The 21,831-nt window shown below is 45.4% G+C and overlaps 1 protein-coding gene across 1 annotated transcript; it reads right to left on the bottom strand.

Moving 5' to 3' along the window:
- Window positions 1–1,880: 1,880 nt before the first annotated feature.
- Window positions 1,881–21,507, bottom strand: hs3st3b1b (heparan sulfate (glucosamine) 3-O-sulfotransferase 3B1b). The gene is made up of 2 exons (XM_030078532.1): window positions 20,769–21,507; window positions 1,881–3,678 (listed from the first exon to the last, which is right to left on the bottom strand). The coding sequence occupies exons 1-2, from the start codon at window positions 21,347–21,349 to the stop codon at window positions 3,060–3,062; spliced, it is 1,200 nt and encodes a 399-aa protein (XP_029934392.1). The 5' UTR covers window positions 21,350–21,507; the 3' UTR covers window positions 1,881–3,059.
- Between the last annotated feature and the right edge of the window lie 324 nt (window positions 21,508–21,831).

Here is a 21,831-nt window from a genome sequence, read left to right as displayed (position 1 = left end):
TGGCCAGAGGTCATTGTTGAACGCCCTCATCCATACACACTGAAGTAGCTCTGTCATTTGAATGGCAGCACAAAAGCAGACCCAGTTTAGCTGTGTTTTTCAGAGGAAAAACTAAAGACACCTAAAGGAAAAAAAAAAAAAAAAAGATTGCGTCAGTTGTGTGACGGCAGCTGCGCCTCAGAGCTGCTCAGCCACACAAAGCCAAAGAGCAGCAACTGTAAAAAAAAAAAAAAAAAAAAAAAGCCCCTTTGAGAGCTTATAAAACACAAAATTTGTTCCTGCTTCATGTGTGTAACCAGTGGCATTTGTCATTTAATAACAGAAGAAAATAAAATGAAAACAGAGAAAATAAAAGACAGGGACATAAGGTTTTGGTAAAATATATACTTTTTATTTATTTCTTCATACAAAGAAATATTATGAATGTTCAGTATTTAATCATCTAGAAACATCTGTTCCATTTTGCTCTTGCATTGTGTAAAATTAATTCCTTTGATGTACATACCACAAAATACTTGATTTACATGTCTTTTTTCATTTTTATACATACAGATCTGCTAGACTAAATACCATATTATATGCGGGTAAGACAAACATCACTAACATTTGTAGATCTCAAAAACGGGTTGAATAAAACTCAACCATAACCAATGCAGCAGCATGGAGCGAAACCATGAGTGCAATTTTTTTTTTTTTTTTTTTTTTTTTTTTTCTATTGAGACATTCCCTCAGTTACACGATCTTGACCAGAATTCAGATGCATTACTCCAGCAATTACAGGGAAAACAACATTTCAGCGTTCAACTTTCCTTCCAGAATGTGACAGCTTGTGTAAGCAGGGTGAACTGCCTAGAGAGACCATCATAAATGCTTTTTTTATAATCAAACATTGCACTAAGGAGAGGAGGGGAGATGAAGGCTTTCTCCACATGAATTCTCACCAGGAGTATCATCTTCCAGGCAGAATAAAAGCTACTGGGTAAGGAAAGGATAACGCAACAAAAAGTTACAGTGTGGCAAGCCTCCATCTCCCCGGCTACCATCCATTGGTTTGAGGCAAAAACCAGGCAGCTGGTTTCAACTGGAAAAAAAGGAACAAAAACAGTGTAATTAGGGCCATCATTTGTTTTAATGACAGGAGCAGGGTATTTGTGTTGGATTGAACGGTTAAAGAGGCACAACATTTTCTAAAATTCAAAAGGAAAGGATCTAATTTACCTCTCCTCTTGACTAAAAACCCAGTGATACTTTAACCTCCAAAAATTGATTTGAGGGATTTGTTGGTGTAAGGGCAGGATGTGTACATTCAGTCTGGGCCCTGTTTGAACACACGAAAGCCCTCCTCGGAAGCTAATAATCCCTCCCTTTATCCCTGCATCTTCATAATGGCCACCAATTTGAGCATGCATAGCATAGCATAGCACAGCATAACACAGAGTAGCATGGCCACCTCCCCATGCCCTTATAATAGCGTGCCACCAGCTGCAAAGAGATGGGGATGCACATCAAAGAATGATAACTACATACTTTCTCCCTCTTGCATATCAAGAATTCAAGTAGAAAGACAATAACAAAGAAGCAAATCAAGGGGAGAGAGGGGAGAGAAAAATCAGAGATACTGACTCAAGCTGTGTGAAACATGATATCAGCGACCCAAGGTTTTTTTGGCAACAAGTCGAGAGTTGAGATCCGGTATGGAGGGATGAGACATGTTAGGATGACAGGGGTGAATAAGGCAAACTATATAGGCCATGGACGATGGCACATGAGGTTTGTCTGATGACACGAGTGAGGTTATACACTGAAGCCCTGCCCGAGGCCATTCCTGCTACACTGAGAGTACTTCACAAAAACCTTTCCTCTTCCTTTGATCTTTTTGTCTGGGATCTAAGATGGGCCTGGTGGATTTCTGTTTGATGATGTGGTATTTCAGCGAGGCACAGCCTGTGTTTTTTTTTTTTCCTTCTTTCCCTATCTTCTTTTCTATCTTTACGCTCTGTATCCGACAGATATGCCTTTGCTACCTCATGCCAAGATTTTCCATCTCACCGTGAAGACAAGGCATACGCAGTCGTCTCCCTGACCCCGGGTGCTCGCGCTCTATTCTCTTCAACAAATCAAATACCTCTCAAGCAAATCTGATTGGGACTTTGTGTGACCTTTGAACTGAGCGGGTAGGGCAAGAGTCTGGCTCGGAGCCAATGCTGCTTCTAATGGGAAGTTAGAGAACGCAGGCTCAATCGATCTGCCCAGTTACCTTACCCAATTAGCATAATGTTAACATGGGCCCTTATGTGGTCCGGGATAGGATTTAACCTTTGATGGATGGGCCATTCATTAGAGCAGGCAGCAGGAGCACAGCGAATGAAACGGCAGCTGTATACTTTAAGCATGAGTGACACAATGAGGATCAATTAGGCCTATTGATTTACCTGTTATTGAGTGGAAAGGGACATGAAATGTGCTGCTTAGGCCAACGCCACTGCAGGAAAATTAGATAGTAGAAAACTTAACTGGAAGGTCCATGTTTCGGTGAAATGCCATACAAGAGGAAACCAGTGGATGTTCACACTTAGAATGGTGGGGTATGAAAAGGATGGCAACTGAAGGTAAAGTTGTTATGCATATATAAATCAGGATGCGCATGTATGGGTGTTCTCCGCTTCTCTGTGAGCACTCTGTACCCGTAATATGGTGCTTTTTGCATTTTTCACCTACTCCTACTTCAGTCATCACAGATTATCTGCATTACGAAGCACCAGTAACTCCACTGAGTTTACAGGACCACGAGGGAAGAGGAAGAGAATTTAAAATTAAAATGAGGAATGTTAAAAAAAAAAAAAAAAAAAAAAAAAAAAATATGGGCCAGATGTTATGTACAAATATGGTTAGGCAGCTTAGTGAATTAATTGCTTAGAAATAAAAATAAATTATTATAAAATAGATTTCTGTACATTTTACATATATATAGCAATATCTCCACATCTTGCCAATGAATTACAGAGGAAAAAAATAGCTTCTCAACAAAACGAACAAACATGTCCTCCATGATTTTCACATCAATCCCAACCAAAGTTATGTCCCGTCATCTGGTAGAACTTCATGTTGAAGGGCCGGTAGAATTCCCGTAGCCTCTGCACCACCTCGGGGTTAATGTTCGGGTGGGTCCGCCCTTTGGTTTTGCCCAGGCAGTGGGGCTTGCTGCTGCCCTCCGCCTTCTTGAGGCACGGGAAGCCCTTGGTCTGGTTGAAGTAAAAGTGTTTGTCTGTGATGATCCTCTTGAGCCCCAGGAAGTCCTGCACGCGGCCCAGCTCGCCGGCCGGGTCGCTGATCAGACGCTCGCCGCTCACAAACAGGATCTGCTCCATGGGGAAGTACTGCAGCCAGTTGTCCAGGTGCTTGGCGTAGATGCCGATCTGGATGGCGCTCCACGACGTGTCGATGAGCCCCGTAGTCCTGTTTTTGAAGGTCAGGCTCTCGAAGGAGGGAATGTCAGGCTTCTTAGACAGCGTCTGCGTGTAGTCCGAGATCGCCCTGGTGACGGGGTCCCTCACCACCACGATTAGCTTGGTGTCCCGGGACATGGCGGAGATCCTGGCCGGCGCCTCTCTGGTCACAAAGTAGCTGGGGGTTTTCTCCATGGTGATCTGGCCCTCCAGGGTCTTGGGCATCAGCTCCCTGGCAAGAAAAGAAAGTGGAGACAAGAAAAAGGTTAGGAGGCGGGTAAGGCAGAGGAAGGTCTTGCATAATGTAATCAAGCAGATGGGTGTACTGTGTTCTGTAATCAATGACTCACTAAGGCTGCTTGGCCTTATTATAGGGCTTAAAAAGCTATTAATGCAGGCAGCACTCCAACATCAACACACATACTCATTCATAAGATATGCACTCTTGACATAAAACACTCCCATTTGCCTGTATGTATAGATATTTTCCTTATTTACCGGCAGATAAAACAGAGGGAAACATTTACTGGGACTTCTAAACACAATCTTCACTGAATATGACCATGTTAGGGATGAAGGGCTAAGTTTTCCCACATCTCATAAGGCTCCACCTTTCCTGAAGTCTCCTCTACTAGCTTTATTTAACATACTCTGTTTCTCCTTTAATTATTTTCATCACAAGCAACTTGCAATCTGACTTACTTGGAATCATTTCAGTGAATTAATTCATGGCAATGGGTAAATCTCATTATCTGTTGTGTCCCTTTCTAGTACTTTAAGCTTGTGCTTCCCATACTTCACTGCTGGGTGTAATGGTGAGGGTGGCAAGACTCAATCTTAAATCCACCCTCACCATTAAGCACTTAGGAGCCAGGCGCAGAGCAAAGCAGAGCCTAATTTGCCTTTCACTGACTCAGCTATAGCCTAGCTACCACCCCCCACCCACACACACGCTGACACACACACCAAAAAAAAAAAAAAAAAAATGCTGGAGAGCTGAAAGATGATGAAGCTTGTCTCAGAAAAGCAATCTGTTTTTGACAAAAGTGGGCTCGGTTAGGGGTGGGGGTGGCGGCTGGTGGGGTTCAGACAGCTATGTTACATGCAGACGTATAATCAAGAGGTATTTGAGAACAACCCGTTTTGAAGGAAAAGTGAACGCGTTCTGCTGCAAGAGCAGTTTCACGTTTCAGAAATGGTGGCCAACCATAGTGACTGGATTATGGTGGAGGTGATAAGAGGGGGGGGGGGGGGGGGGGGGGGGGGGGGGTGACTGACATTGGGATGTGGATCCCCTTTCCCTCCTCGGCCCCAGCACCAAGGTCCATGGAAGAAAAGTAGCCACTCATGTGCACATGGGAACAAATGTGTTTGTAGTGCTGGCTGAAGGGAAGGGGGGGCATTATGAACTAGTGATTACAGCTGCTAGCACTCGTGTGAATGCCCTTTCTTATGGCAACCATACATATCGTCCACACAAAAGCAAATGTGTGTACATTCTAGCAGGAAATATGGGAACACACCAGCATGCACAAATGGCAAATAAGCAGTTTAATAGAAACAGAAATAGAAAGAGGAATAAACAAAGAAAGGAAGAGATAACCCAGGGCACTGGTATCAGGGTGAGAACACTCTCTCAGATAAGAATGCTGTTAGCCTATTGTACCCTGAGCCTTTCCCATGTTGTTAAGTCTAGGACACAGTAACAGCACCATTGTGAAACCAGTATCACTCTGATGGTATTTACACATTCAGAATGGTAAAAGACATCAAAACTATACTGTCAGAGACATTTTTGGTGAGGACAAAGGGCTGAGGTGCCTGTGGGCCTTGATATGTGTCAACTATTCCTCAGAAATATACTCTAAAAGCTGGAATCTAGTTCATGTCCATCTAGCTCATGGCTAATTCATGTAACACTGGCTCTCTATCAGCGCACTACATATTGTATGTAAAAAAAAAAAAAAAAAAAAAAATCGCCCACTTCAGAGGCAGAGGAAGAGAGAGAATGGTGGGAAAAATACACTGGGGAACTTCAGGTAACTAATGAAATTCTTTATGGAAATATTGTTGGCAGATTTGTATAGTCATAATGTAGTGCCAGTGATCTAATTATGATAATATCTTCTTGATTGCTGACACATCAGAGTGGTGAATCTAGTAGATGGGGGAAATGCATGGCTGTTTCCAAAAGCTCATTAACAGCCTATTGAAATCAAAACAGATAAGGTATGCAGTTCTATGCAAGAGCATGACAGATCTCTCCCCAAGCAAAACCACGGCTGCAGATATCAAGGCAACCAAACACACAATCATGAACATATGCACATTCAAATGCCTTTCTCCATTACCACTTAAACTGTTTACACAGCGCTCTTGAATATCTTCAAGGCATATAAACCAAACACGCTGGCCTTAAACTGCACACTATTAGTCATTCTTTCGAGGCATGATGGCGATGCTGCCTGCGAGCTTTTTGTCATTCCTTGTGCTAACATACAAAAAGAGTCCAGAGCCAACACAGAGGAGGCAAATGGCTTCCCATCTAATCCGATTTCAACATTACAATGCGGCATGGTGATAGGGAGGAGGCCTGCGTTACAATGTGCATAGTGATAGATTATGCTGATCCAAGCTCAGGGAATCCTTTTTAAAAATCAAGTGTTGGGGGTTGGAGAGGCATAAAACAAGCGGATGGTTGAGGAGAGAGAGAGAGAGAGACAGAAAGAAACAGAGCGGGAAGGAAACCCCTAAAAAAGCGCCAAATCCACAAGAAGAGGCCCCCCTAATAAAAAACCTCCACCTCTGACTTTGCCCACTCTCTCTGAGAAGAGTGCCAAAAGCAGTAGAAAGGGGAAGAAGAGAGAAAGAGAGGAGGAGAGGCGGGGGATTTTAGTGGGACAAGTAGCTCTTGGAGGAACAATGCCTATTATGCTCTTTTTTGATTTATGAGGTGCTGCTTTTAAAGATTCCGTCAGCAAACAGGCAATTCTGTGACACCAGGCTCTTCTTTTTTCCTGCTTTTCTTTGAAAGTGAGCCATTGTCCCCTTAGCGAAGGGGTGAGCAGGGCAGTGGTCAGGGCAGAGGGGCGGTGATGGGGGCAGGGTGGAGAGGAGCTGGATGAGTGGTGGTGGTGGGCCGCTTATCGGGGGGAGGCTGAGTGGAGCACTTCTCCATCCTTCTCAGCCTTGAGTGAGGGAAGCCTTTTGGAGAGCTCTGAAGTGGAACGTGTGCCAAGATTGCCCTGCAGACCATCAGCCTGTCCCTGTGCAGATACCAAGCTCTCCACAGGCCTCCGCCGTCTCCACGGGCTTTCTACCCCAGACCTAAAATATCTAAACAGTGTGATTTTCATTGCAACTGACTCGACCTCAGATATCACCAGCTACTGACTTGCTTGTTTATGTTGTAACAGCGTATAAATCTCTCTTGCATTTTTGTTCTTTTTTTCAGTTCCTGCACCCGCCGTCCATTGAGGACATTTCCAAGTTGAAAGACATGCCACGAGCGGCGATAAGACACAAAGCAGAAATCTTCGTCACATGCCAGCATCAAACAGGGGCCGGCAGAGTGGCCCTTTGGCCCGCGTTTTAAAGGGCCCTCATCCCGTCAGAGATAAACGCAGGCAGGAAAAGGGTTATTTCTGTCTGCCGCTTCTGCCTCCCTCCTGTCACATTTGATTTGATGATAACAGGCTGCCACGGAGCTGTCTGCATTACAGCATCTCTAACAAAATGACTGGTTTGTTCAGAGACAAAAGAAAAAAGCCATTTGGTTTGTGTCTGTCAATTTTAAATGTGATACAAGAGGGCTTCAATTGTCTCATGTGCCTGGTTGTCGAAAGCATTTGAATCTCAAATTGCGTGTCCCAAGTTGGTTTATTTGAATACAGACAAATCATGAGGGTGTTTGTATCCACTGGCGACGAAAGGGTGTGACTTTACCCTTCATGAGCATTTAAAGTTGAGGCTGTTTGGTTTCCATGCGTTGAACCCCCTGGTGGGAGCACCCTGTGGGAGATAACACCACCCAACACAAACAGCTTGGCGATCCAAGTAGCAGTCGAGCTGTCGGAATAAACCCCAACGAGAAAGAGAAAACAATCCAGCCACTCCTGGGCAATCACTTCCAGACCTCAAAGGCGATGGGAGGGCGCAAAAGACCACGACTCCATCAACAATTCACTTTCACTTGGTCAAAGTGCTGAGTTGCGTCTAAATCGAGGCACTTCCTCCCAGTGAAAAGCCTCCGCCTCTCCACACTCAACACTGCTGCCCTCTTCCCTCTTCCTCTCGCGGTCACTGATCCCAAAGGGTCCTCAACCCCAGGCAGTCAGAGGCCTTGAGGTCTGATAGCAAAGTGACACTTCACAAGTGGGAAGAAGAGGGAGAGGGAGGAAATGAAAGAAGACGCGCTGAAAGACTCTCATTCTTCTCCAAAGGCCTCTTACCCAAGCCCTTCACATGAACCCAAGTGGCTGATGTACGAGCGTTTTCAGGAAATACAAAGGAACATCTTTATTCCTAATTTGACGATAAGGATTGTGAAAACATCTTGTTCCTCCAGCAGCATTAAGAGTTGAGGCTGTCGCGAATTCAACCTTGTAACCCCCGAGCACTTAAGCGCAACTGTGCAAAGTGAGGATGGGCTCATAAGCAGTTTGAACACGTTCAAGTGGAACTCCTCAATTTCCGAAGAAAATGCATGCGTTCTGAATTTTTAAAAATCTCTTCCCAAGTATTTCTTGTTTTAGAAACACCATAAATGATGGAGGGGGATCATAAATGATACGTTCAGATACAGAGAATTCACTGCATGAAAGGTTTTGAGAAAGGCATGAGAAAAGTATGGATGAGTCTCTGGTAAATAATAACAGTCCTCACAACCAGGGTTCCCTCAGAGCGCTGAAAGCTCTCAGCTCACAGCAGGGGAAGCCTACATGGTAAGAAAAGGAATTGAAGTGAGCAAGATGTTTATGTAACATACATACCATCACACATACACACACACACACACTGGCTATGGCTACCACTGACAAAAGCAGGCATGCACGCCTCTGCTGGCTCGCTGCATATTTTCAAAGTAGCGTTTAAGCACACACAGAAGCCAGACATTTTGAAATATACTCCACTGTGCCTGGAGTCTGACATTATATTTAACCACAGAGCAAGGCTTTGGCTGTAAATTAAAAGAATAAAGAGGATGGTTTATGGCACAGTCAGTCGAGCCACTCCAATGCAGAGGGGGAGGAGAGCTCCTGCTGCAGTCACTCAGTCAGTTACAGTAGCCCGGTCCACTCTCTCCTCCAAGTATGAGGAGTGGAGTCCAGGTGTTGGTATGTGGCCACTTAGAGCTTCCTGACAGTTCATTTCCTGGTTGAGAAGATCCAGGGATCCCGTGCTTAAAACTGACATCTTGCAGGAGTGTGTGCTGAAGGGGGCCTGTGTGTGTGGAATACTGTGCGTCTGTGGTTGTGTGCATATGGGAGTATAGGTTTTTTATGCGCTGGAATGTGTATGTGTCTGTGTGTGTGCATGAGCAGGCGCATCCAAAGGCAGCTGCGCATGCAAAAGTTCCAAGAAGTCGGCATGTCTTTGTGCCAGCGGTATCCACAAGTGCACAAATGTGTTTGCTTGTAAATTCTGGCCAGCCAATGCTGCATGATGATGAGCCCTAAGTGATACGACAGCTTCATTATCTCAGTCAGAGTCAACCGTCCGCCTGTCAGTGCTACTCCCAAGCCTCAGGTCTCATTGAATAACGGTGTCACTGGAAACTCTGGAGGCTGGCGGGGTGGAAGCCCCTTGGAAGCATCTGTCTGCTGAAAGGGATTAATAATGCAGGCCGGCATAGTATCACAGACTCTGACCTGGATGGAGGGATCCTGCACAGGATAGCGCACAGTGTAGCTCCAAGCACGAGTACCGATCTGAAAATCAAATTCCTCTTCCGGATCATTTAGAACGCTGCAGTCAAAGGGGTCTGTTCAGTATCACTACGATTGAAAGGCCTCTTGCACTGTTGTTTTACCGGGGGCTGCAGAGGGCTGCTTTGCTGTAGATCGGTGCGTCTACTCTTAAAAGTTTGATTAATACAAACACAGAATCTCAGACTCCATCCAAGACTGAGACACCCATCCAGCCCAGGTCTTGATCGGCTCATACAGGATCATGGTACATACAGCCAATGCTTTTGAGATGAGCGCACATCATGCGGCTTTTCCTTCAGTTTTTAGTCGTTCTATATAAAACAACACAGTGGCACTTTGGAGAATGGTGTCAGCACGTAACCTAAGACACATCAGGATAAATAATGGAAGGTGGCCTAGACTCATAAATTCATTCCTGTATAAGAACCTGAGCCAGAGGAGTAGAAGTGTGTTCATCCAATGTGTCTTCGACCAAGCACTGAATGCAAATAGACTTCAAGAACAAATGGAAAAAAATATATTTATGCACGTTGGCTTTCGTATTCCAGTACTGCCACATTTCAAATAAGACTTTGCGTGTTCTTGGCTAGAATTTAATGAAGAGCCTACAGTTTTACGCTTGTCCAGAGCAACATACAATGGCTGAATTGGTAGGGGCCCTTGTCTTGTTTCTTCTTCAAGAACACTTTGACACCCCCCACTCTTAAGCTGGAGTGCTGATCTGCTTGATGAATGCAGACCCTGGACCCTAAACTCCATCAAGAGCTCAGACCAGCCTGGGAAACTACTGACCCGCCATGTAAACAAAACAGTTAACCCAACCAACGGGACCCATCCATCCATCATTTCCACTGGAATCAGGGAGTATGGATTGCCAGAGCAGTGCATTTTTATTGTCGTGTTTCTTTTTGGTTGAGAGCGAGGAGAGAAGGAGAGACAGGGTGAGAGAGGGAGACAAAGAAAGAGAAACAGAAAGAGAGAGAGAGAGAGGGAGACACAAGTAATAAGAGAGAGAGAAGGGGCGTTAGGCCTTGTGGTCACAGTCCATTCAGATTGGTTTCAGGCGCAGACCCAGCCTGGTTTTGGAGGGAACATCAGACACGACTAAAGAAGAATAAATAAATAGAAAACTAACCACCGCATATAATGTCACGGACTGCATCTCAGGCTGAGTGAAGACCCCAACAGCATATTCCTCCCGGCCACAGTTTCAGATACCCTCCTGCAGTATGTCCTGAAAACACTTAAGTGAGGTTGGAGTGTCAGAGAAGCATTCTCCCTTTACACCACAGTGGCCGCCTCGTGATGGGCAGCCCTGCAGAAGCGTGGCGTGCACAAATCACTCAATTCAATAAGTAACTGTCTTTTTTTTTTTTTGTTGTTGCGCTCAGAAAATCTGTTTTAAGTCTATTTATTGCGATTTGGCACCTTTGAAAAACAACGCAGGAATGTGCGCAGCCGAAGGGATTTCAGCATCACATCGGGTTACAGGCCTGTGGTCATAGACGGCTGACTGGAATTACTGAGTGTTAATAACCCTGCAGTGATGCAAGGGAGCCCACCATGTGGTATAAATAAAACAGTGGGGCTGGTGAAAGCGATGGCAGAGGGTAGAAAGTAGAAATACCTCCTCCCTTCCTCTCATGAATGTGCAAGAATTCTTCCCTAACCTACTAAAGCAGCTCCTGAGCTTTTTTTTTTTTTTTCTTCTTCTTCTTTGTTTCAACTTCCAACTGTTGAGGTCATAACAAAGACGACGCCAAAACACTTTTGTTTTCTTATTAAAATGGCGACACTTAGCGCAACATCTCACCACTTTGTTTGATTATGCGATACAAGATGAGCTACCTGATACTGCAATGGTGATCTACTTGTTGTGTAAGCCGCCTCGGTGCCACACACACACACACACACACACACACACACACACACGCCGGCACCTTGTGAATTCTGCCGCTTGGCATTATTACACAGAGTTTGTTTAGTGCTAGTAATCCCCAGTAATCAGTGTGTTTGCTCTGGGTGTTTGTCGAAGGTGTTAGCCTGGAGCGAGTGACCGCAGAGCCACACATTCCAGCGCTCGTCAGTATCACGGTGCGATTCCTCACCGCCCCGAGGCCCGCTGGCTGACAGCTCGGATGAAATAAAAGCAATGAACCGTGATCGGATAAAAAACAACCGGGTAAACAATGCGGGGCTGCAGGTGAAGCCTCGGCATGCGCACGAGAGCGCGCGTGTGTGTGTGTGTGTGTGTGTGAGAGTGTGGGCGTGCATGTGCAGCAGGCAGTATCAGCCATTCTGACTGATTTACTGACACTTGACATGCACCAAGAGGCACATGACTCCTTGATCTAGCTACAGCGAAGATGAATAAAAGATGAAACAGACTAGAGAAGAACAGACATGTCACCACCCCCCACTCCCCAGACGCATACATAGACAGCACACACAGACACACACACACACACAGAAAGAGAGAGAGAGGGAGTGAACAAGCTACTTTGCATCCTGTTTGAATTGGCTGTCATCCGTAACTGCCTGCACACCTTTTTGAAGGCAGGTGAACTACAAAGTGTGTGTGAGGGAGAGAGAGGGGATTTCCTCTCTACTGTATGTCAGTCAGTGAGCACAGATCCATCTTCCTGTGTGTTTGGCCTGTTATTTCGCTTCCATTACTGACAGTGCAGCTGTGGCGCAGGTTAATGGTTTACAAATTCCTGAAGACAGCCCGCCTCGCTGGTTAACGTATAATTAGCTCAATTGGGCAGCCCTAGCACCCGTAGTGATAATTAATCTGATCGTCTCCGCCGGGGGGTTAAGAGTGACAGCATCGATCCCCGGGCAATCCCGAAGTTTTCTTTGGATTCCAGCCTAGACGTCGTCTCCTGCAATGTCTCGGAGCTCCCCGAAGACAAGATAATTGTTGTTGAGTGCAACAGGCCCCGCGTTAACCACCTCTGCTGCGAGTCACCGCCGATCAGAGGAGGGAGCTCAGTTTCATTATTTCATGTGGGAGACGCTGAACGGTTAGGGAGTGCGATGACAAATGTTTTCTCTTTTCACCCTCCACTTTGGCCTTTCCCTATCAGTGGGAGTCGCGGTTCGGCGCGAAACAGGGATCCGCTCGAACTGTGTGCCAGGAAGACAAGCTATTTTGCGGGTGGAGAAGGGGGGGGGGGGGGGGGGGGGGGGGGGGGGGGGGGGAGCGAGAGAGAACAAATTCAAAAAAGATATTTGAGAAATGAGCCCTGCCAGCTAAATATGTTAGCTCTCGGCCAGAACACTTCAGGAGCTGTTTGTTGTCATGTTTATATTTCAGCTGCATAACCGTCAGCTGTCTTCTCTGCCCCCCCCCCTTTTTAATCTATCGTTTCACATCCAGAACCTCACCATATGATCACTTTAACAATCAGTCTCAAGCAAATAGGGTAGATATTCCACTCTCATCCAGCAGCCTATATACTGTACATAACTATATATCCCTCCACTCTTGTTTTCTCTCCACTCAGAGTCCAACTGAACTCACTGGGGTGAAATAGTCCTGGGCTATAAACACTTTGCCAAAGTATCTTGGTATTTTTGGAGGATGAAAAGTTAAAACAAGGCACAGAGTAGTAGTTTGATACATCCAAAGGGAGAGAACGCGCGTTCCAATGGCGTCTGGTGAGCCCGATCAGAAAACAAGGGAAAGAAAAACTGGAGCTGGTGGAAAATAATTGGAAGTGAGATGAGTTTGGCCAGGTTGTCCCGGAGTCGAGCTGAGGAGCTCTCGCGGCTCTTATGAGAGAAGCCATGAGGCTCCGGGAGTAAATCTAAATGGAGAGAGTGACTCGTGCTGTGCAGCCGTGGTGCAGAGAGACAACCCAGAGCTTCTAATGAGCTCTGCTCTTTTACTGCCGGGCTAATGGAAACCTCAGGAGACCTCGGACTCTCTCCCTCTCTTTCCTTCTCTCTGTGTCCCCCTCTCTCTCTCTCTCTTGCTCTCTCTCTCTCTGTCTCCCAGAGGCAGGCACACTCTAACCCAACACCCTAATGGCTACCTTGGGGCCAAGTCAAGCTTTGCAGGTTTACTGTCATCACTTTCTCCTCCTCCTGCACCTTTTCTTCGACTACCACAGCATCGCGCCATTCGTCAGTCTCCCCCCGTCTTCACAAAGAAGCCAGGAATTCCCGGACTAACCGAACTTTAGCGAGGCTAGCAGAAAGCGATTAATAAAAATTATATTAGAGTGTTTGTTTTGCCCGTTCACTCAGCCTCTGGGGCGGTTTTTAATGTGCTAAAGAGTGTTTATTTAGCAGCAATGAATGACCATTAACTCTGGAGTGAGAACGTCTGGTTCTGTTCTGACATGTGTTCCAACATCCAAATTATCACCTCGTTAAAAAGGGCCTAATTCACTGGTAGCACAGAGGGAGGGTCTGTACACAGGGAACTATAACAGAAGGAGAAAAATGCAGCTATGTCAGGCCGTGATTTCTTTTCTTCCGCCAAAACTTCCTCATAAGACTTCTTTACAAATCCTTTTTTTTGTTGTCTGTCTTGACTTCGTCCTTGGGGAGGGGGGCATAAGTGATTTCTGAAAGACAGCAGCAGTCACATGAGACTCCTCTGCAAGAGTGAATGGGCGCAAACAATAGTCCAGGCCTGCCAAACTTTATTTGTGTGCGTATGTGTCTGTTTTTCTGCCTGCATCCAGCAAAAAGCCTCCTCCAGGAGAGTGGGAGCTGTTTGACAGTGAGTTCCTGTCAGGCTCCATGGCCTTTATCCTCCGCTCCAGCAGGAGGTTCCTGTCTGTGGCGGCCATATTGTCTTCCCTGGTTTGGGTAGCTTTCACCGGACACTACCAGGGGCCCGGCCACCACAGTGCAGCCCTGCGACTCCCCTCTCCCCAGGTCACCCCTTTCACAATTAGCCAGTGGTAATTTGGGGATGAAAGCTGCCTTTTCTCCGTTTCTCCACCCCCAGTCTCCCTCTATTCTGGGTTGGGCCATGCCAGCTTAAGCAGTGCGGAGAGAGGGCCTCTCTCCTTCCACGCTGACCAAAGGTTTCTCTGGGAGAGGGCCACTCGTGGTCACTGAGGCCTGCAGCGAGACCCGCCCAGGATTGGGCGAGCTGAGCATGACATGTGACACTATTCTTACACACCAACAGCCCGAGTGCACAGCTGGAGAACGGAGAGAGGAGGTTCATACAGGAGGTTTCTGAGGATGTTGTTTCGGGGAGGAATCGGGAGGAACTGGGAGGGGGGAACGGGTAAGATTGTACCACAAAGAAAATAATCCGCTCATTTGGGAGCTCAAGGTGGAAGTTTAGCCAACAGAGAGGCATGGTTTCAAGCTCCTTGTTTTCATGTTGGCGCAGCCACTGCGCCTGAGGCTTTGAGGAGAGGATGTCAACCTGCTGTCAGCTGTATGGTTGGCTGGCCAGGCACTTGGTCCCTGAGGAGCGCTGGAGTTCCAGGAATCAGGAAACAATCAGAGCGCCAAAGAATCTAATCATCTGAATTCAACATTCGCCTCTCTAGAACTGCAGCAGAATTATAACCACCAGAAGTTTCTGTTATTCTTTAATAAAAAATATCTGTTGTGTCCAACGGTTCTAACAAATGGTCAAATCAATCTCTGACATATATTTAACACAGTAGCCTTAAAGACTGTGCCATCATAGTATCTTTCTGTTAGGAAAAGCTGTGTAACCCCCACGGGGGCCTGTAGATTCATGCAGTGTTCTCCTGCTCTGCAGATGGTCAACACACAGACCCTGTCAGCTAGCAGACAAGGGTCTGACCCCAGTCAGAGGCCCTTAACCCATCTCTACACATTACCTCCAATCAGGCCTGACCAATCAATACCAACTATCCCCAAGGAGCCAGGCCCTGGTGACATTTGTGTATGCTGTCTGTGTGTTTCATCTCTTCCTTTTGTGACTCAAGATGAAAATGATTTGTGGCTTCCCAGCTGAGCCTGTCACAGACCGTCTAACAGTCTATGGCACACCACACATTGCTTGAGCAAGTGTTTCTTAAACCTACATAACATTTTTACATCCCGTCCCATGTATGCAAACATGAGCATTGGATGCTTTGTGAATGATGCTGGCTTGATCCTTTTCACTGGAGCTCTATAGAGCCAGGTGGCCTTTTTTTGGCCATTGTGAAGCAGGAAGGGGGACGAGGTCAGCGCTGACAGAGTGGATGGGTCACCTACATGGGAACAAGAGCATCCCTGTGGCGAGCAGATAAAAGGAGGTGCACCCATCCAGAACTGTCCCTGACATGGCAAGAGCAGCAGTCTGACTCTGGCGGTTGAACTACCGGGGGGGTGAACCTGCTTTTAGATAACAACTTTCAAGGAGCACAGACTTCCGCAAGCATCCCAACGCTGATAGCGGGACAGGATTTTCTCAGGAGCTCCCTTTTCAACAATACTCTGTTTGTCCTTTAGCCGCGAGGTGCTACAAGCAGCGCTTACTGATGCTGCTCTTTAAGTATGTTTACCTCCACAGTGCTTTATCACAGACTAGATACAAAGGTTGGCCACAGAGACACCCCGCTCAGGGTTGGCGCCACCAGTCCCTCAACCATTTGACTGAAGCCTAACCTTTGATCATAAACCACACAGAGAGCCAGGAGGATTAACGCTTGTATAGCAAAGAGGGTTGCCTGGGCAAACATACCACTATGCATTATATTAATGTTACATAATGGTTAACCAAATTCACAATGGCAAGCAAAAACTATAAAAGCTCAAATATCAAATATGCAAACATCACCGCGGAGATCAACAAAGGTGTGGGCATTTCTGACGGACTGAAAAACACAATCGAGGAAATGCAACACGGTTAAAAGAATCTTTACAAATTGCACCAACTTGGATTCAACACGCTGATGTGAGTCGCACAAGGCGAGCGTTTTATCCCAAACATAAACTGTGCAACTGGGGTCTTGCTAATATGTTCCAAGCTACTTGTTAAATCCTAAATCCACTCCGAGGGAGGAGCTACAGAGCAGCGCCACACTGCCGGGACTTGACAGCAAGTTAAGGCCAGAGCCCACGACACGACAGCAAAACCACAGTACAGTAATTATATATCAAAGACCCTTCATAGCCAATAGCGCTGTATGGAATAGGAACGGAGTGACATGCACCACAAACTGACAAGATGACAAGAGCGTAGCAGTCAACAAGAGTTAAGAGTAAATAAAATACCTCTGCTTTAAGGAAATAGGAGCAGACACTTGGAGGACAGAAGCTGTGCGGAGGGAGCGAGCTTTCACCTCCTAGTAAACGATCTTCTTTTAACTTGAAGCGGAGCACTTTGTTCTAAAAAAACGGTGTTTAATGGCACAAACTGCAGCACTTTTAAAAGCACGGCAAATGACAAAATACTAACTTTTTAACAGTCCGCGCCAAACGATGGAGTCCAGGCACATTTCTTCGCCACTTAATATATGTAAATCATCAAATTTATGATTAATGTGTGCTTTGAGGAGAAAAAAAATGTTCACCTAATGCTACCCGACCACAAGCTGTGCTCCCATCAAAGGTGCCAACAGAAACTTGAAAGTAATAAACCCAGATTCCTTTTCCAATTCAGACAGTCACACTGGCCTGTGGCCCGGCCTGGTGAGTTCGGACTCTCTCTCTTTCCCTCTCTCTCTCTCTCTCTCTCTCTTTCTCTCTTTCTCTCTCTCTCCAGTTCCTTGGGGCCGGTTCATGCATGACCTCACTGTGGAAATGTGCACCTCCTGATACAAGGACCCCTCGGTCAAAAGCATGAATCATGTGTTTGTCTTTGGCACAAATAAAAACTGTCAAAGTACATCAGAGAGCCACAATAAGTCTTGTTATCATCACTTCCATTCATTTTGCACTTTTCTCCACGGCCTCCCCCGCTCTTTTCTCTTCCCCTCTATGGCTGCATTTAGTTGGTGGAATTCCAAGTCGAAATGTGTGTCCATTGGGGTAGGGAGGCAAAGATGGTGCAAGCTAACTGGGAGAGTGGATGGCAGAGAGATTGTGCAAATGAACAAACAGGAAGAGGTGAATTGCACAACCGCAGGCTCGCACTCACTCACACACACACAAATCTCTACATGCCTTCATAAACGACCGTCACCATGATGAGATCATATTCCCGTGGAATATATTTCAATGCTCCCTCGATAGTCTTATCACTGCCACGCAATTCTGCCTCTGTCTGGAAATGGTACATTCCAGTGTACTCGCCCAAGTCGTCTCCAGTATCTGGTCCTAATGGGAAAGTAAGGAGGATCAGCAATGAATGAAGTATGATTTCCTATCGCGGGCCATCCTCACTCAAGAAAAAGAATCGCTTTACAAAAGTTTTTTTCCGCTACAGGGACTGCTTACACCAGCTGTTTGAATGAAAGACACATTCCTTTCAGCGGTTCTCCCAGTAAAAAGCAAATACAGAAAGACTTTCACTGGTCCACAACCCAATCTGAGAGCTCATCCGCGAGACCAACAAATAAAAGTCCTTTTTTGCATAACATAAACACTATTGTTTATATATCTTGTTGCAGAGCAAAGTACTTCAGGCTTCAAGAAGAAAAAAATAAATCATCTGAAAATGCATGAAAACTTCAAAAAAAGGTCTGTGCTATCCTCAAATAGCCTTTACAAAATGCTATTTTTCCTACAGCATTATTATTGTGCAATTATATAATTATATTTGCTTGCAAGGCAGAGTGAAAGTAAATAAATAAAAAATAACTCTGGCCAATATATTATTTAATATGGTGTGTGTGTGTGTGTGTGTGTGTGTACAATAGCTATAAAGCTATTTTGACATTGCATAGTCGAGCTTTTGGAATTAACAGAAAAGAAAGTGGGAAATAAAAGTAAATGTGGATTCCTCGAGCTTACTTAATCTCTGCTAACAGAAAACCGTGACTCATGATTTCTTTAAAAGACGAAAACAAACAAACAAACAAACAACAACAACAAAAAAAAATACAATACAATAGCAACCAAGCGGTTTGGGTCCAATGCCTCGCAGCTTTCATACATTTTTTTTTCTTATTTCCAGAAGGCTGGAACTGGGTGCAAGCCATGTTTAAAATGAACAGCAGCCATTCCTACACACTCCAGCTCAAAGAAATCAAGTAAATCTGTGCCACTATCAAAGCACTGGATTCAGTTTGAAACCCTGAATAAATCAAGGGGCACTGTCTTTATTTTGAATGCTGCCAACACCCGGGTTTCTCATTCGGCGTTTTTTTTTTTTCCTCTATTTTCCTCTACTCTATAGGGGCCCCTTCCAGGCCTTGCATATTTAACCGGTAACTCCTCAGACAGTGGACCAAATCCGTTTATTCAGACGGCCACGCAATCCAGAAGCGCCTTTTTATCAACTTGTCAGACGAGCTCTTTTACTTCATGAGAGATAAAAAAAAAAAAAAAAAAAACTCGTGAAACTCCCGGAAGATCCACAGCAGAAGCAAAAGTCTTCACATTTTGAAAACACATCCACTAATAGGCCTGTAAAAGCCCGTAAACGGCTGAAAACTGTCCCCGGTGCTGCCCTCCGGTCAGTTTTAAGAGGAAAACCAAGATCACATCAATACATTGATTCAGCCACAGGCCATGCATCATAAATATCCAAACTCTGTTAACGCGTGGCCAATAATAATAATAATAATAATAATAATAATCTATATGCCCTGCCAGCACTCAAATAATTTTGATAAAACACTGAATTAAAAAATAAAAGATAAATAAATTAAAAATAACTATGTGAAGTAGCTAAAAACTTTTGCTTCCAATTTCTGTTTCTTTCTTTTATTTATTTATTTATTTATTTATTAAACAATAGCTTGGTGTAAATTTTAAGTTGTTGGGCCATAACTCTGTGGTCTTTAAGCTCAGTAGGCCTACATTAGCATGCTCTTCGTAATGTAAATGAAAAGGATAATGTTAGTTAACCGGCCTTTGAGGGTTTAAATTGTCTTGCTAAGTGGTTTGTTCTTGAAGATCCACACATGCTGTCCTGCAGATCAGGCCCAATGGCCTGGGAGGCCACTGACATGACAATCGGCAAGGAAAAACTTGTTGAATCTAAGCAGGGTCAGCACCAAATAGCCTACCAACAGGAGCAGGTTTGCAGGCGCAGTATTTTTGGCTGCTGATTTTCTTCAACCTGAAATGTGAAGACAACCTGCTCAAGAGAAGAAACTCAGGCAGGTTGCTGGATTTGAGTCTGACCAGTTGAAAGGGCCAGTCTCACAAATGGTGTTTAACAGTGATTTGTGTTATCGCTGCTCTATAGGCTAGGCCTCCTAAAATAATATAATACAGTATAAAACATGTTTAAGCCCGCACAGGCGGACGCTCAAATTTAACATTAGATTACAATTAATAGCTGTATCAGATACGGTGTAATGGTTGTAATAACCTGTTTCTTATAAATCTGATTTTATTATTAACAGCGTGCCATAATTTATAAAGTCGGATCAAGTCACAATAAAGTAGCACAGGGCTATAATCCTGCTAAATTTAATGCCTACTTCACATTTTCAGTTGGCAGGCAGTCCTGAGGGCAGACCAGCGGCAGCCTGCAGTGCTGCACTGTGTCCAATAGAGATCACTGCACGTCGCATAAACACTGCAGCCTGGCTCCGATCTCCACTCAGCCTTGCAAATTATCACACTCATAAATAATGGGGAAAAAAACAACAACAACAACAAAACAATACCTTCAAATGAGCCTGCAGGTTCCACTCCTCTAAATTAACCAACGGGATTAAAAAGCGCACAATCAAATGCACCACATGCAGCCCATGAGAAAACTGTAGGGCCAGCTCCGTAGGCTAAAATATTTAGCCCTGTGTGCTGAGGCTGCTGTTATTTGGAAGAAACCGTAAACTTATGCTAATTAAAATGAATGTATAAATAAGTAAATAAATAAAGGAATCCGGTAAACCGTTGATGGACTCCAAAATTGTGTTCGCGTATGAGCAAAGGCAAGCAAAGGTTCAAAAGTGAATTAATTTATTAACTGTGTGGTCTTAATTTTGAGTGTGAAGGGAGTGAGTGATTGAATTGGCCTAAACAAAAAAGAAAGAAAGAAAGAAAGAAAGAAAGAAAGAAAGAAAGAAAATAGTGAATTGGTCTACAAATTTCTCTCTAAAGTCAATTTAATGTCATTTTGACCCATGCAGCCCACTTGGTCCCCGTTTTGCAGCACTGCAGCGTCAAGTCTCCTGAATGCATTAGAACGAATGGATATCCACACTCATGGTTAGGTCTGTATAATCATGGGTATGTGTGGACTAAAATGCAGGATAATGTTCTTAAAGTGTATTCTGCTTTCTGCTCATATTCGATCGTCTTCAAAATGTATGTGTAGAGTCGAATAAAGTGGTTTTACCTGTACCAATCCAGTCCATTGTCATAGTTGCGGTCGAAGAAGTGCGGCTCCGCTCCCACGGCTCTGATGTCGGGGTGAACCCGGAGAAACTCCAGCAGAGCCCGGGTCCCTCCTTTCTTCACCCCGATGATGATCGCCTGCGGCAGCTTCTTGCTCCCCGACCCGTTGGAGAAACTTGACATGGCACTGGGCTCCGGGGCTCTCTGCTGCTCGCCCCGGAGCTCGTCCCAGTCCTCGGCTCTGTCCGTCTCCATCTCGTTGTTGAGCAGGTCTCTGGACGCCGCGGTCCTGATGGACGGCTCCTCATAGTCGGCCTCTATATCCACCCATATCTGCGGTTTGGCCAGCAGTCTGGACATCAGGTCCGCCCTGCTGCTCTCTGTCCTTTTGCCCACCGCCGATCCCGTCTCCTTGCCCCGGTAACTATCCACCACCAAACTTGGCATGGTGGAGCAGTAGCCCACGCAGGAGTACAGCATGTATACCCAGATTAAAAACATGATGCCGAGCAATATAAGTTTCTTCTTCACGGGGCTAGACCAGAGGGCATACAGACTGTGACAAACGAGGCTATATTCCATAAGCCTTGCGATTGCAAACCATATCCCAGCGGCGCATATTGCCAGAACGCACTCACTCCCGGTGGTACCTCGGCAATCCTCGCAAAATTACGCACATGCTCGCTTAAAATACAAATAAATAAAACAACAAAGTAAAAAAAAACAAAAAAAAACTAAGCTAATCTGAGTGGATGATATATCCAGGAATGAAAAGTCACTGAGGGTTTTTTCACCATAATTATGGCTGAGGCATGGGCAATTGTCGGGCTGCGACAGACGCACCACGGTGCTGCTCCAAGCGCATCTCAGGCTTGTTAAAGCCGCCCGGAGAGCGCCGGGGCTTATACACAGCGAGAGAGGCGTTCACGAGCCCGGGACTGACGGAGGCACGAGCCAGTAGCTGCGCGGAAGATAAATGAGCTGTGGTTTGTTGATAGAAACGGGCCAATCAGAGCGCGTGGGACGTCCCGAGCGTGGGATCCTCGCTATGGAGATGGACCTGC

Source organism: Myripristis murdjan, chromosome 19 (genome assembly GCF_902150065.1).
Source record: "Myripristis murdjan chromosome 19, fMyrMur1.1, whole genome shotgun sequence".
Taxonomy (NCBI): Eukaryota; Metazoa; Chordata; class Actinopteri; order Holocentriformes; family Holocentridae; genus Myripristis; species Myripristis murdjan.
The sequence above is the reverse complement of the archived record's forward strand: the minus strand, read 5'-3'. Positions and strand labels throughout refer to the sequence as shown.

Bases quoted from the DNA above. Each gene is read 5' to 3' on its own strand.
- hs3st3b1b (XM_030078532.1), bottom strand. From the start codon at position 21,349: ATGGAATATAGCCTCGTTTGTCACAGTCTGTATGCCCTCTGGTCTAGC. The intron at 3,679-20,768 runs GTAAAACCACTT...TTTTCTTGCCAG, and splicing joins AATGGACTGGATTGGTACAG to GGAGCTGATGCCCAAGACCC.